General features: G+C 32.9%; 1 protein-coding gene across 1 annotated transcript; it reads right to left on the bottom strand.

The window, feature by feature from the left end:
- Window positions 1-7364: 7364 nt before the first annotated feature.
- LOC128205535 (cystatin-like) lies at window positions 7365-9843 on the bottom strand. Its single transcript, XM_052907267.1, has 3 exons — window positions 9621-9843; window positions 8869-8928; window positions 7365-7614 (listed from the first exon to the last, which is right to left on the bottom strand). The coding sequence occupies exons 1-3, from the start codon at window positions 9804-9806 to the stop codon at window positions 7486-7488; spliced, it is 375 nt and encodes a 124-aa protein (XP_052763227.1). The 5' UTR covers window positions 9807-9843; the 3' UTR covers window positions 7365-7485.
- Window positions 9844-14971: the final 5128 nt, after the last annotated feature.

Here is a 14971-nt window from a genome sequence, read left to right as displayed (position 1 = left end):
AATAAAACAATACAGCCAGAGACCTCTTGTGAATAATTTGCATTATTTTAAATATTTAAGGATAAGTAATGAAATAGCAATCACCACTGATGTAAATTAACAATGCTATGGAGATTAAATCATGAATCTTAGGTTATGAAATGGACAAAAGCTGTAAAAACACATATTGAAAAGTGCTTTTATAGCATGTATGTGCATCAAAGTTGGCTCTGAAATATTGTACACTTGACAATTATTTTAAGGCGTTAAACCACATGTCAAAAACATAGCAAATACAATTAAGGCAGTTCCAGAAGAAGCAAAGCATGATCAACGACAATGGTGACATGAAACATGCGGCTGACATTTAATACACGTATTATTGTTTAAACATTAATTTCAGTTCTTAATTTGTGAAAAATTTACAAAACGAGAGAAATAAACAGATGGTGCACATCGACGAAAGAACATTTAAACTTAGTAGGTAATGCTTTGTTGTTTTAGATGTATGTCACTCAAGTGCAATACGGTCATATTCCACTCTGCTGACGTCACGTCATAACAAGTATTTTTGCATGATTTTAAGAGGACATTCCAAAAATATAGTGTGTGACCAAAATGACTTGTATTATGAATTATTTTGTCTTTAAGGTGATTTATTCAAGTTATATATACAATGAAAGGTTATTATAATTCCGCTTTGATAAGGAATATCGTATTCGACGCTCGAGGATTGTGCAAATATTGATTTCACTGATGGTATCACCTCATGAAATCCGATCCTGAAAACATTCACTAGTGTTTAATATCATATCCCTGATCAAAGCGCATTACTAAGCCCATATTATAGAACCGTAAAGCATGCACAACACATATTCCTTGAATTTACAGCGAATGTCTAGGTTGTTAAGAGATCGTCTAATTAAATTAATATTCTAGACACAAAGTTTTCCGGTGTTTTTTATGTTATCTCCGGGAATTAACTCGAGGCAGAATGTGAAATCGAAGCACAAAAATTACCGCGGTGCGGAAAGAAAATTACAGCAAAATACAAGAATTCTGATTTTGGCGAATTCGGCCTTAAAGTGACGCTATTCATTTTTGCGGTATAAACGTAGTATTTGATATCTGTAAGAGTGTATTGACAAAGGTTAAGTCACAAGAATAATCGCATATTAACAAAGAATTGTGATATGTTGCCAACTACATGATTTACATGCCCTTTAATTGTATTTATGTTTTAGAGAATGCTATGTCAAAATATTATGTGAACACTTATCTGAGGATTTCCGACATAATTATGTTTCACGCTGAAGTATATGGAGTTTATACTGTTGTCCTTTTCACACGTTTCATCTGTTGATATACTGTTTATACAGTAAGTAAGTAAGTAAGTTAGTAATTGTTTATTTTTGTGTTATGTGCATACACCAGCTCAGAACAGAAATTACAAGACATAAATAGTCGAACATATAAACCCGGCCATATAAGCCTGTGAGTCACACATTAGAGAAGTTTACACGAATTCAGGTTAAAGATGCATATTGATATACAACGAATATATTATACAGATAATCGAAATATGACAAAAGTTTATAATGTTTATAATGTTGAAATGATAAATGTTATCTTGAACGGACTACATCGATATTGAACGGGTTACAGAACATACATTATATGTGTTGATCTATCTATACATAACACTTTTTCTGATTAAGGTTGGATGACTAAGGAATTAAGCATCGTGGATAATAAGACATTTAATGAGAGAGTTTTCATTTATTATCAGATCGTTCACTTGATTGAACATAACACTGAATTGTACAGTTCTCAATCGCTTATATAGACACAAGAACATAAAATGTCCTCCGCGGACCCATTGGCACAAAGTCTTTGATCAATCTGTGCACCGACAAACCAACCTGTCTCTATTATAAATGACAACATTCCACATCTGAACTGACACAAGATAGAAAGTTAATTTTACACAAAATCAGGTTGATGAAGTGTTCAATCTTAAATGTCAAAGAATACTACAAACTTGAACTTACTTGCATACATAAGTATCTACAGAAAATATGCGTTATTAAGTCAAATATTATTTTAATAGATAATTTGGGTTCCCGATAAGAAGACCGTCACTTAACTTCAGACAAATGATAATGGGAATACTTGACATGCGTTTTGTTTGCATAGACGGGCAGTGATACATTTTTATAATCTAGTTTAAATATGTGACGCTTTAATCTTCATAAATACTTTGCTATAATAGTCAGTTGCTGCGCCAAAATGGTTAAAAAACTGTTTAATTATTGTCAAAATACCAAAAACAAGTTAAGAATAATTGATGAGGTAACAGATGATACATGCACCTTCTACACTTTCTCAACATTACCAAGATACAGCGATAATACAGGCGAAATCGCGCAATTATTTTAAAACAGGTATTACAGATTCACAATTGATGGGCCTTGAACTAGTTTAGGAACAAGTGCACCAATATTATAATGCAATAGTTTCCAGGCGATCATAACAATATGTGCGGATGTAGAACAACTGCGTTCGGGTTGGTTGTTGGTTTCAAAAATTATAGCGATGCGCGCAAAAGAGCTCATTGTGCAAAACGCTTTATCTCAGATAATACACTGTGAACGTGTATGAGTTGTGTCTTTTCAAGTGACAAATAATCGCTTACACAAAGCAATACATGTATTAATAATGTTTGGATATACGGGTAGAACTCAATTGTTGTGTTTCTCATCAAACCAAAGTGACAAACCTTCTATTTACTGAAAGGCAAACAACGCTGTTGTATTTATGCCATTGAACATTCAGTTGTTCGTTGAGATTCATTCGAGTGTACATTTCATTCCTCATTTGGTTTAATCAAACAATCATAGACAATGAACATGTTTAAACAGCATACTGCAAAAACACTTACATATATTTTGTTATAACCCCCTCAACATGTTCAGATGCGACCACAAAGAATAAACAGATGTGTTGATGAGGGTTACATCCGTAATAAAAGCAACACAGAGAGAGGTGGCCATCAGAAGAACGTGGACTATAAAAGGAGGGGGGGGGGGGCACTTGCATCAAACCTTTCTCTGGTTTAAATTTTGCTCATAACAGAAAACAATAAATTAATGTATTTACACACGGCTTTGGTAGTTGAATACCCTTTTCAGAGGCTGGCAACCCAATGTACACGAATCTAACCGCATTTAAGTCAGATCATGTTTTGACTACAATCATGTGGTAAACATAACACGATTGAAGGTAAAGTACGAAGTTGAAGCATTGACAGTTGGAGAAGAGACACAAGGTGGTCACTAAAATCTAGAAAACATAGAGCAAGTTGAGTCTACTTCAAACACTAAGTGTTTTGAACCGTGCTGAAATGTCATAAGTAAAAGTGGCACAAAGGGAAAGGGAAGACCACTTAAATGTTGAGAAGGCCAAGAGCAAACAACAAGGACACCTTACCCAACTCCACCTTGACAATGCTGAAGTTAAAAAAATGGATCTTCTTAAATAAAAAGATGTTTTAACAATCATTGAAATTGCTTACAACAATTCATCTGGCCATTAAGTAATGCACATAAAGTACATACTGTTGATTTTGAAGACAATGTTGTACTATTTTTTTCTGAATAGTAGTGTCATTATTGATTTGGAAGTATTATAAGGATAATTTCCACTTTTACATACATACACACATACACTAGATTTGAATAGACCAAAGGTTTCAGCAAAACGTGTGGAAGGCTTTTACATTTGAATGTCGTATATCTGAAGATTAATTAAACTACGGTTAACAGTTTCCATTTCGACGAAAACATCCTCAGAATATAGTGTTTTTGATACGGATTATACTTATGGTAACCGAATCAATTATTCTTCTACGCTTTTATAGCTTAATGGGAATGCTTTTTCAAGAGCCAATTTGCATCCATTAGCAAACCGATATGCTTACGTGATTGAAGGGCGCTGGAGAAATAGGATCATATGAAGTCATATGCATTGACAGTATTAATGTTTATTGTGTTTGATTGAATTATCAACTGCCGTCCATCAAATTCAACTGCCTGAGTGTAAAGTGCTGGTGCTATTTTAGCTAGAACATTGCTGTAATTCAGTCAAAACACTTACAGGTGTGTTTTCGCAAGACAAATAGCAACTCGTGAAAACCCAACTTAAACCGTACTCCATCACACTTGTAAATGCTGAACTCGGTGTCCCTGCCAACAGTGCACTTGTTATGGCATAACGCATGGTTTAAATTAATACAGTTGTTTCTAAAGCGCTTTGAAAAGTGAAGTGTGTGTCAATCGATTACTTAATATGTTCTGTCCTTGGGTTGTAAAACTATTCTATATTATTTGAGACGTATAAAGGGGGGATGGATGAGTGTTTGTTATTTTAAATGGACTTGCTCATGGTTTGTAAAATGTACTTTTACAAAAACAATATTACAAAGAGGTATATAAATTTATAAGCAGTGTCAAAAGTAAGATACAGCCGAAACTTCTCTTAAATATTTTCTTTGAAGAAAAAAACTTAAATACCATTAATAAAGTTAAACAGCTAATTAATGTAGCATGATTTGTTAATGGATAGATGGATACCTCTGAGCTGTATAAGTTCGTGTGGCAGTGTGGTGAAGGCTGTAGTTTCTCCTGACTCTACATTGTGGGTTTGCCCTCCACTACAACCATTTATTTACACTTTCATCGTATTTTCTGAAGTTACAGAATCATAGAGTAAAATGATTTTACATGCAAACCCAGAAACAATGTTTGGTTCAGAAGAATGATTGAGTCCTTTTAAGTATAACCGGACCTTTGCATACAATGCTTATGCACTTTGGAAAATAATGTCAGTTGCTAAAACAAAATGAAACCAAATCATTAAATATCATTCTTATATCACAACGAGTACGTCATATAGTTAAAATCTAACGATTTAAAACACAATAGTTTTTAGATAATGCAATAAAATAGCTGATGTGAGTCGAGCAATGAGTTTCAGTGTTAATACCCAAATGTTAAATATGAATTAACCAGGGGATTAAGCCTTATTTTGTCGTGATTTTTGTATGCGTATATCGGAAGAAAATAAAAATAAATATACACAAATGCTCAGCTTAAGATTCAGAGATTAAAAGCAGACATCTTTATATGAGTACTTTTTATAAGTATTCAAAACAACCATAACCTCGTACGTGGTATTTATGGAGGGGGCGCACGACACAATAGGCACCCCTTTAACAGTTCCCCTGAATCTGCCCCTGTTCAATAATTATGTTATATGCATATCAAACGATACATTTCTTCCTCACAATACAGTAACAAATACTTGCGTCTTTTTCAAAACTACAAATACAAATGTTGCCAAAGACATATTTCGGCAAAAGCATGATTGTATTAGACATGAAACAGGCTTCATTTTGTATTGTACTTTATCGAGTAGTACGAAATGGTTACCATTTACATTAATCATTTAAATCAATTTCTATCAAATTTCTTTTCTATGTCAAATTTTAGTTTCGTGTTGATAAATTTGCTAAAGACAATAGTTTTAAGTAGTATTTAGTTTCGAGGTCTCGAGTTAAGATTGATTTGTGTGTGTATTATCCCAGTAAATGCGGTATGTGTGGTGCATGCTACATCACAAGAACTAGCCATATAAACAACTTGATAAGATATTACCTTAAGACTATAATAGTTTCATATAACTAACTACTGCATAGAATATTTGTAAATATCTAAGCCATCACATACTTCAAAAATAAGAAAAGCTGGTTAATATAATTTGATAAAATTTTGTATTTCAAAGAAGTCAAACGTTGAATGAAAATAGTGGTTTCATTTATTTGTTAAAGACATTTGAATAAAGCTGAACACATGTTGTCGCGTCTTATAGAAAAACTATTTAAAGGCAAAATGCTAAAGAATAAACACATTAAAATCAATCCACAACAAGAAAAAAGATGCATAGCATCAAGTCGGTCGGCGTAATAAAATTAGAAGAAAAATGTGCATTAAGATAACAAAAAAAGGTTATTATTTCAATGGTAACATGTTGGGTATGTATACATATGTCCGAATGGCATTATGGTTGATAATACTTTTACAATACATGAATTTCAATAGCATGAAATTCACGTTTTATTTGTACCGGCATGTTCTGTTAATTTCGGGCTTTGTATATTTTATTTGTTTTAGTGAGACCTTTCAGTCTTATGATTAATTAGAACAGTGATAAGAATACTATACAGTAAGAGGGAATTATCTGGAATTCATTCTTTCGAATGACATTTTAAAAACAAACATTTAAGCCCGGTGTTAATTTTTCAAAACCCGGGTTTGGTGCTCGCCAAGGGAGATTACTTCGTAGGAGTTTTAGAAACATAAAGGATATTGTAATATGCCGTAATAGTACGGTGTAACCTTCATCTATTTGGGGAAAGTTTCATTATCAATTAGAGTATTATTATTTTATAAAACACATTGAACTTCACATGAAATCGTGCAACGTGGAAAATATCGAAAACATTGTTCTGCAATTTATGAACTGGTCTGTTAGTTGAAGCAATATCTTGAGTAATATCAAATATAGTCGGCGCCAGTTCTGCTACTTTTCTGTTGAACAATATTGACACACTTGGTAATAAATTACTCAGTTGTTCTATGGTTAACATATCCTCACTAATATTTCTGATACATAGAGCATTGAAGGATATTGAAACACTAAAGAAATTTAGTTCTTGAAACACACAAACATCGAGTAGCTAAAAGCAAACCAGTGTAACGAATATAAATCGTTGATAGCTGTCAAATTTGAACGATATACGAACCATTTGTGATTGTAATGTCTACTTGGACCCGAACAAGGAAAACAACTTCATTTTCATGTCCTTAGAGTCTAAGTGGTGTTGTTTTTTACCTCAGGAAATTGGCTCAAGACAATGCTGTACATGTGATTCCTCTGACATTCTTAGCCGTAGTAATTTGATAGAAAAACTACAATCTCCGCACAGGGATAGGTAAAAAAAACGAGTCAATGATCGTTAAGAAAGGGGGATTATTGCTTTGAAGTTTGTTAAGAGAAACTTCTACTTTTATCAATTCGACCTAATCGAAACGAACGCATTCGATGTTGATGTATTTGTACCGTAAAATTATAGGGGACGGTTTTATTTGATTCATACTTTCGTTTGGATGTAATATACCAGATCACATGTATGTTTTAACATAATGGTTTAATACAATACAGTAAATATAAGACCACACTGCTTTGATGGGAGAAATAACTAAGGTAATTTACTTTCTTGGTTTTGTTTTATTAGTTTAAAAATCTAAATGATATAAAATTTTGGAAATACAAAGGAAGTTTTTTACTTTCGACTCGAAACGCGTTCAAGGTAAACAACCGTAAATGTTAATGATATCTTTCCGTACGATTTTGTTTGATTTAACATTAGCAAATTCCCTTTGTCCATTATTTCCTGGAAACGACGGGCGAGGCTGGGGTTATTTGGGTTAGATCGCAACACATCTTGGTCAACTCCTTGTAGCCTTTCCATTCTGCCGTCACTGTCTCCAGGGTACAAGTGTAGAATTTCTTGGACTGAAATGAAACAAAAAATCAAAATGGCATTTTAACACAAAATTTTCACTGGTTGTATCAATGTGAACTGAAAAGAAATTGTGTGTATTGAAATGTTATTAAAACTGACCAAAACCTAATTTTGGTATCTTGTGGCACAAAAGTTTTGAAGTTGTTAAAACAATTATATTTAAAAACTACGGAAAGTTAGTGAATGATAAAACACATAATTATTGACAAAATTAATGATTAATGATTAAGTATGAAGTTATGTATGAAGTATAAAGTTTTGCATTATGTCATTTGAATGATAATTGATGTATAAATTTTAATATTTACTTTAAAATTCTCCGTATCGTTGCAACAAATACTTTTCATTATTGACAAATATTTGAATAAAAACAAACATGACTTAATTTGGACAATCCTTTTGCTGCTGTTTAGAAAACATACAGTTTTGCCATAAAATTATCGATTGAAAACGACATGAAAAGTGATGAGAAAAAAATGCATATTGTGTTTCGATAATTTAACTTAACAGCATCTTTGCCATGCAGAAGGTTGACGGGAAAAACTAATAAAAAAATCTAGGGCAGGCAACATGAATATAAACGCAAATGAGTGCACGCTTTCTTAGGAACATCATTTAACCAAAGCTCAACAATGTGAATGTTCTAAAGTAAATAAAAACTCGAGGTATTAGGATAGCATTGGCTTCGTTTCCATAGTTGTCATCGACGTTCGATTGTTTTAACCTAGACCACAATTTAAAACCCATTCAAGATATTCCAAAGAAATTTGGTATACATCTTGCCAGAATACAGCAATGCCTATGAAACTGGCTGTGATTCTCGCTAAGCGACTATCTAGTAAGGTTAATGACGTTTTTTTTAAAGACAGGCAAATGGAACAAAGGAACTTAACAGAAAAACTCTTACGTCTATCAAATGGATATAATTCATGCAAAAAACATTTTCCAAAAATGTATCCAAAAATATGAGGGTTAAATTAGCTGATTTTTTTTTGTTTTATCTCCGTTCGATATCATTTTAGCTGTTGATCTATAGCGAAACATAAATGAGCGGAACTCATTCAAAACATTGAACATTTTAAGCGAATACTATTTCTTTCTTTTAAGAACCATTTGCAATGCCCTATTTATTAGTAATTAGATATCATCATACAACAGCATTTTTAGATATTTATGTAACAAATCGGAATATATTTAAGAAATAATCATTTAAACATCCAATTTGTAATAAAACTGTTACTCACTCCGTCTGCCATGTCTCGTCGAACGTTAGCCTCCAAGATGTGTTTGGAGCCCGCAACAACCTGTAGATATATTTGACATCGTTGAAATATATTGAATCCAGCACTTGACAATTTTTATCACATATGAATGTATTTGCCATTTTCCAAAACGATTAATATATGATACCATCAGATAAAAAGCTATTTTTTAAACGTCAGGTGTTTTTAGGTGTTCTTAGCAATAGAAACTCAACATAACGTTTTTCATACACAACAATTTGAATCTGACGAAACTTTCCAAACAAAACGAAAAAAACAAACTAAGAAATTATCAGAGATTACGATATCATTGACATCAGATGCATGCAGCATTTGAAAGACTGTAAAACGTTAAGAAATAGATATAAAGAATAAATGTTTGATTCAGTGATTTATCGTTTTATCTAACCGAGGGAGCACCAAAACCTTTCGTTGTATGTCGATATAGGAGAAACATTTCCAAAAACGAAAATGATTTAAGAATACAAATAGATACACATGTATGGGCATACGAGCTCTAACAATACTAGCTACTATTAAACCATAAACACAACTTGTCACCATCGGGTATGGAAATCGTTCTATCTCGTATTTCCAAAGTAGATTTTGAAACTGTATTCACAGTTTGTCGCAGTAAAGCTGTACTAATTTTTGTTTAAAATGACGACATAAGATGAATGGTAAGCTATTTCTGCGCAAGCTTAAGCAGCACTAACTTATATGTTGCAACATACCTGGCGGGAGGCCTTTGTCAGTTCCACTAAGGAATACTCCGACCCCAGTTCCCTAATTGCAAAATCAGCGGCGGCCTGCACCTCAACGTCATCTGTGCCAATCTGCGACGCCCCACCTGGAACTCCCTGTGACATTGCGTAAGTCAAGCTTACGGCGGCGAGAACGCAGAAAGTTAGAGTGTTCATCTTCTCTTTTTAGTGTAATAAAAGGTCGGTGTTTGACTAGAAATATACACGCTATTGCAGTAGAAACAAAGTTAGTACTGTGGTATTCTTGTTATGACGGAGTTTTTATATGTTTCCATATGTTCATGTATTAAAGGGATTGAGACAGATGTCGCCTTAGGCTTTCCCTAGGCGGTCGTGCTAGTATGTGCAAACAATTGGCAATTTGTTTTCGTCAACTGTGTTTTTTTTAGGCGAACTCGACTGTGCACAGGTGTTTTTGACAGTCAAATGCCGGTTAGTAGGATGACTCCGGCCTTCAGCTGAAAATTTAACTGTGTTATAAATCAAATAATGATTTCTCCGTTTTGTTGTTGTTGTTTTTGTAAAAAATACATAATTATTTAGACCCTAATTGTAATTGCAAACATAAATTCCATCTTTTACACAATTGCCTTCATTGTGTTGTTCATAAGTATTGTATTCAGAAGTATTAAAGATATTATTATAATTAAACAGTGGTCGTTTCCGTTCTACCGTATTCCAACACTACTGTTGTTTGTTATGATAAATTCGGGAAAAAAACATAATTATCAACGAAATATAATATGTGTGATAATGCTGTTGCGAAATAACAAAAATAATATCATTCCTCGGAATCATCAATAGGATGTTACGTTGTGACTTTAAATAAGAAAAAAGACATTCAGTGACAGTTTTAGAACTATTGGCCCTAAGCTTTGGAATGATCTGTAGCTGAGCCTAAGACAAAGTGATTCAGTAAACATCTGAAACATTTGAAAACTATTTTCAGAGATTATTATGCATTGTTCTAAAACGTATACACATGAATTATTTACCAATATATTGACGAGCTGTTGTCTGTCTACACGTTGGTGAACACCCATCATGTAATTACATGTTGTATATAATTTATATACTATGCATTGAACTATGTATCTAATGTACTGTGTGCAAATATTCGTGATTTTCTCATTGATTACTGGTTATTTAATGCTTGTGTCTGTATTGCTTTATTGTTTTTATTATCGTCTAATTCATTATTGTACAACGCCATTGGATATCTATTTATATGTAGAAATAGGCGTTTAAGCAAATAAACAAGTTTCAAGTTTCACCAAAGAAGCCCAATAAAATCTCAAAACGGCCAAAAACATATTACTATACATAAAGATATTAGTTTTTATTTGTTATAAGTTATCAGTTTAATGGAATATCATGTGTCTAGATTAAGCCTGTCAGACATGTCGGGATTGCCGCTCTGCATGTAAAAGCGTGCTGGTACCGACACGGGATAAGGCTCTATGGGAATTATTGATTAAACCTGTTTCAACTTAAACCCAACCCACTTAGCTGCACTATGAAGTCCCATTAAATAGAAATAAGATCCTTAAATGCCGACGGGGTACATGACTTTGATAGGCAACCTGAATTTGTTTGAGAACAATTTCAAGTCATGTGAAAACAATTGCAATTGATGTTGACGCATTAATATTGTTTGCACTACACTGCATACTGTCAAAATATAATATTTGTTTCAAGTAGATGTGATCTGTTAGTCATATGATATATGTTGACGTTATATTGAAAAATGATATTTTAATTCCTAATATTCCCTGCGGTCACGTAGATTAAAAAGCACAGAAAGTTCACCCGATCATTTATCTTCGTCACATTTGATCCACATTATCTTTTTCTACATATTATTTCATTAATTGGCAACATATGGCCTCACTGTTCAATGCTTTTTGGATTGCAAAATTCATTATAATTTATATGGTGACATTCAATGAGGAGAGGTAATACTTCAAGATAAGCCATATTGCCTGACACATCAACAGCTGTAATAACTATAAATTACTGCAGTTTAACAACGTCAGAACTATTGAAAGGCCAAAATAGGGCTATTGGGCATTTCAAAATTTTCTGACATTTTTAACTGCAGTAGTAAACAGTTATTTTTACTAAATCGTGCGTCGGAGTTACCCCTTTAATACATCTGAACAAAAAATAAAAAATAGGTTGAATGTCCCTAAACATTTTACAAATCATATGACACCAATGCATGCGATCCTTCAAATGAATATGGTTTGTTTGGCGTTGATCCTTGTATGTTGAAAGGGGCACTTTACAGGCAGAGAAAGCTTTTAAGCATTACATTTAACACCTGCCCGTTTGAAAGCCTAGGGACATTGTATTGGACATCATTCCGTTTAAAGGGGCACACTTATTGAAATAAATATGTTTTATTTGAACCTAATTATCTAAACAAGACTTTGTGTGCGGATAACATTATATTAGCGATATTTTGGCGTTCTATTAAACTGGGAAATGTGTGGCCACGCAGCCATTTGTTGCATTACCCCATTTCTAATGTATTTTCAAGTATAATATATTTTGTCTGCTTACAAATCATTTCATAATTTAAGTCAAATAACTTAATAAATTATTTAATTCAGTGAACCCCTTTCAATCAGATATGTGTCCAATGTTATTCTTATACGTTTGTCCCTTTAGGTTCCACTGTATTATTGTCGTATGGCTAACACGATGCTATTGATCTTCTTCTAACAACGTCGTTGTTAAGTTTAAGGTGAAATAGTTTATGATTTGCGCATATACTTTGATAAAACATTTACAGCATTAACAGTTGTTTAGAATGTTGTAAGAGAATACTACAGATTACAAGTGGGTCCATGGAGCCTCCTGAGTTGTAAGGATTTGAAATTAAACAACCATGAATTTAACAAAAATGTTTATTTGAACAAATTTCTGAACAATTGGCCCCATCCTTTTAAATATATGTCTGTAGGCACCATTAGGATTTCAAGTTTTACAGTCTGCTCGTTTAATTTCTCTCTGAAAATTAAATCAAGACATAACTGTACTTTTAATGGAAATGTCATTGTTATTTACGCCAAATGATTTGCAATGCATGACTAATAAAATTCATTTGCATGTCTGAAAATATAACTTGTGTAAAAAGTGTTTTGCTTGTCTTGTCTTATTACAAAAAAGGAATTAAATCAATCCAACCATCCGTATAGATGTTTTCCAAGGCAGCGATAGGACTGATCATGTTGTTCGGAGATTGCAGAACAAATCTAAACTCCTTGAGTACTCGTATATGCCTAAAGCTTAAATGGTAAAAAACAATGGCCTTTTTTCTAAGTATTTCAATACGTATGACAATTTTAAAAGTGATATACTTCATACAATAACATATTAATTCACGCCGGTTGTTGATGAAATCTGAATTTAAACTGTTACCTATTTCGTGACATTAAGCCCTAAAGTTTCAATGTTAAGTTTAAAGTCCCATTCTTTTTCAGTGATGTTAACTGTTGTTTTTGTTTCTATATCAAAATGACTCCTCTTAACCTTTTTGACGTTTCTTAACACCAAAAAAACCCCTCAAAGTATGCTCTTATTAAGCGCACACAACGTCATTACAAAATGTGCATAACACGTGGCTTTCTGAATAACTCTGTCGTTTATATACAATTGATTTGCATTTTTAATTAAGAATTTCTTTGAGTTGGAAACGCTTTCTTGGTATTGCATCTTATAACACTAATTGTATCATAATTTTACTTTATGATGTCGAAATTGCAAAAAAATAGTTATCGAATAAAAAAAGGCTTGGTTAAAGTGGGGGTGCGAACCCACGCCTTTAAAAGCAAGATCATTTCACGCAGTTAATCACGAAGCAACACGGAGATGTTGACGCTTATATGAAAATTGTGGTCCTCAAGAACGATATCAACATTTGCCAGACAATTCAAATTCATCGCTGTTCGTCAGTTAATTACTTTTGGTGGTTCGTCCTTTGAATGGTCAATAAAACACTAAGAAATAAATTCGGGGCTGACAAATAGTTGATGATCCACATATTTGTCCAAAATATTGAATACAAACATGCAAAATTATCAATACACGCATATGAACCCCATAGTGAATAATTTCAAAGCATTTAAGGATTGTTCTTATGACCAGGGCGTTATTTTCGGCATTTCTCTTTAGGAAAGTCAAACTTATATGGTAAATCCCCTTTTTTCTTAACTTTGTACAATATACTGTTTGAGACATTTGTTCCTACATAGTTTACAATTAATATGGCTTCTTTTTCATATTTAATTCTCGTTGATTGACAAACTGGACACGCATATATAATTACAAGTAAAGTCATCAAGACAACGCATAATTTTACGAAGCTTCTTAAATGTGTTATTGATGGTTTATGATAAACCGCTTGCAGACAACATTATTAATACAATATTTAACCATTTTTCCTGGAGAGAGGAAGAACTCTTATTCCTGATTAACATTAGTTATACAGTTTTCAACAAAATCATCACTTTTAATAAAACATTTTTACCTCGAGGGTAGAATTCCTGATTTCTTTTTGTATTTCTGTGGATTTGTTATGAATATTTCCCTTCCTTATGAAGATTTAGTTTCTGATAAACATCGAAAGAAAACCTATAAATACTGCCACTGGAGAAGTCGTTTGAACGTTTCTAAGTTGGCCATATGAGATGGATTTGCTATTGGACTTGTTTGCAGATGTTTTCACCTGTCAAATATTGGATTTCTTTCATTGTTATATATCAGTTTTATGTTTATGGATAAATTTTAAATTGTTTTGAAAGTCATGAAACGAATAGTAAATCAGAGAATTGCTGAGAAAAATAATTATAATACGAAAATAGAATATATAATATTTGTTTTATGTATATATGTTTATTTCATTTATTAAATAAATGTGCATTTTACTTGGACAGTGTTACTGTGTATGGCATTTTTTTCTTAGTTGTCAACGGTTATCTTTTATTTGAATGATTTGATTATTAAATTGTTATTACTGGATTACGAACATTGATGTCACATATGGAAAATGTAGAATGTATCAAGCTGGCTGTAAATAGTGCAGAGATATTCGAAAGCGTTGTGACATTAATTTATAACGAAAAAGCTTAACAATTATTGTAAGAAACGTTATACATCCAGAAAAGGTGTGTACACTATGAAACATGACGTCATGTGTGGAAAATGTAGCATTTATCTCACTAGTTATAACTGACGCAGCGGTATTCATCAGCTTTGTGACGCCATACTGGGTGGTTTCTGACGGTGATCTCGCAACAGGTCCTGTCCATAACGGT

Source organism: Mya arenaria, chromosome 10 (genome assembly GCF_026914265.1).
Source record: "Mya arenaria isolate MELC-2E11 chromosome 10, ASM2691426v1".
In the NCBI taxonomy this organism is placed as follows: Eukaryota; Metazoa; Mollusca; class Bivalvia; order Myida; family Myidae; genus Mya; species Mya arenaria.
This window is presented reverse-complemented; position numbering and strand designations above follow the sequence as displayed.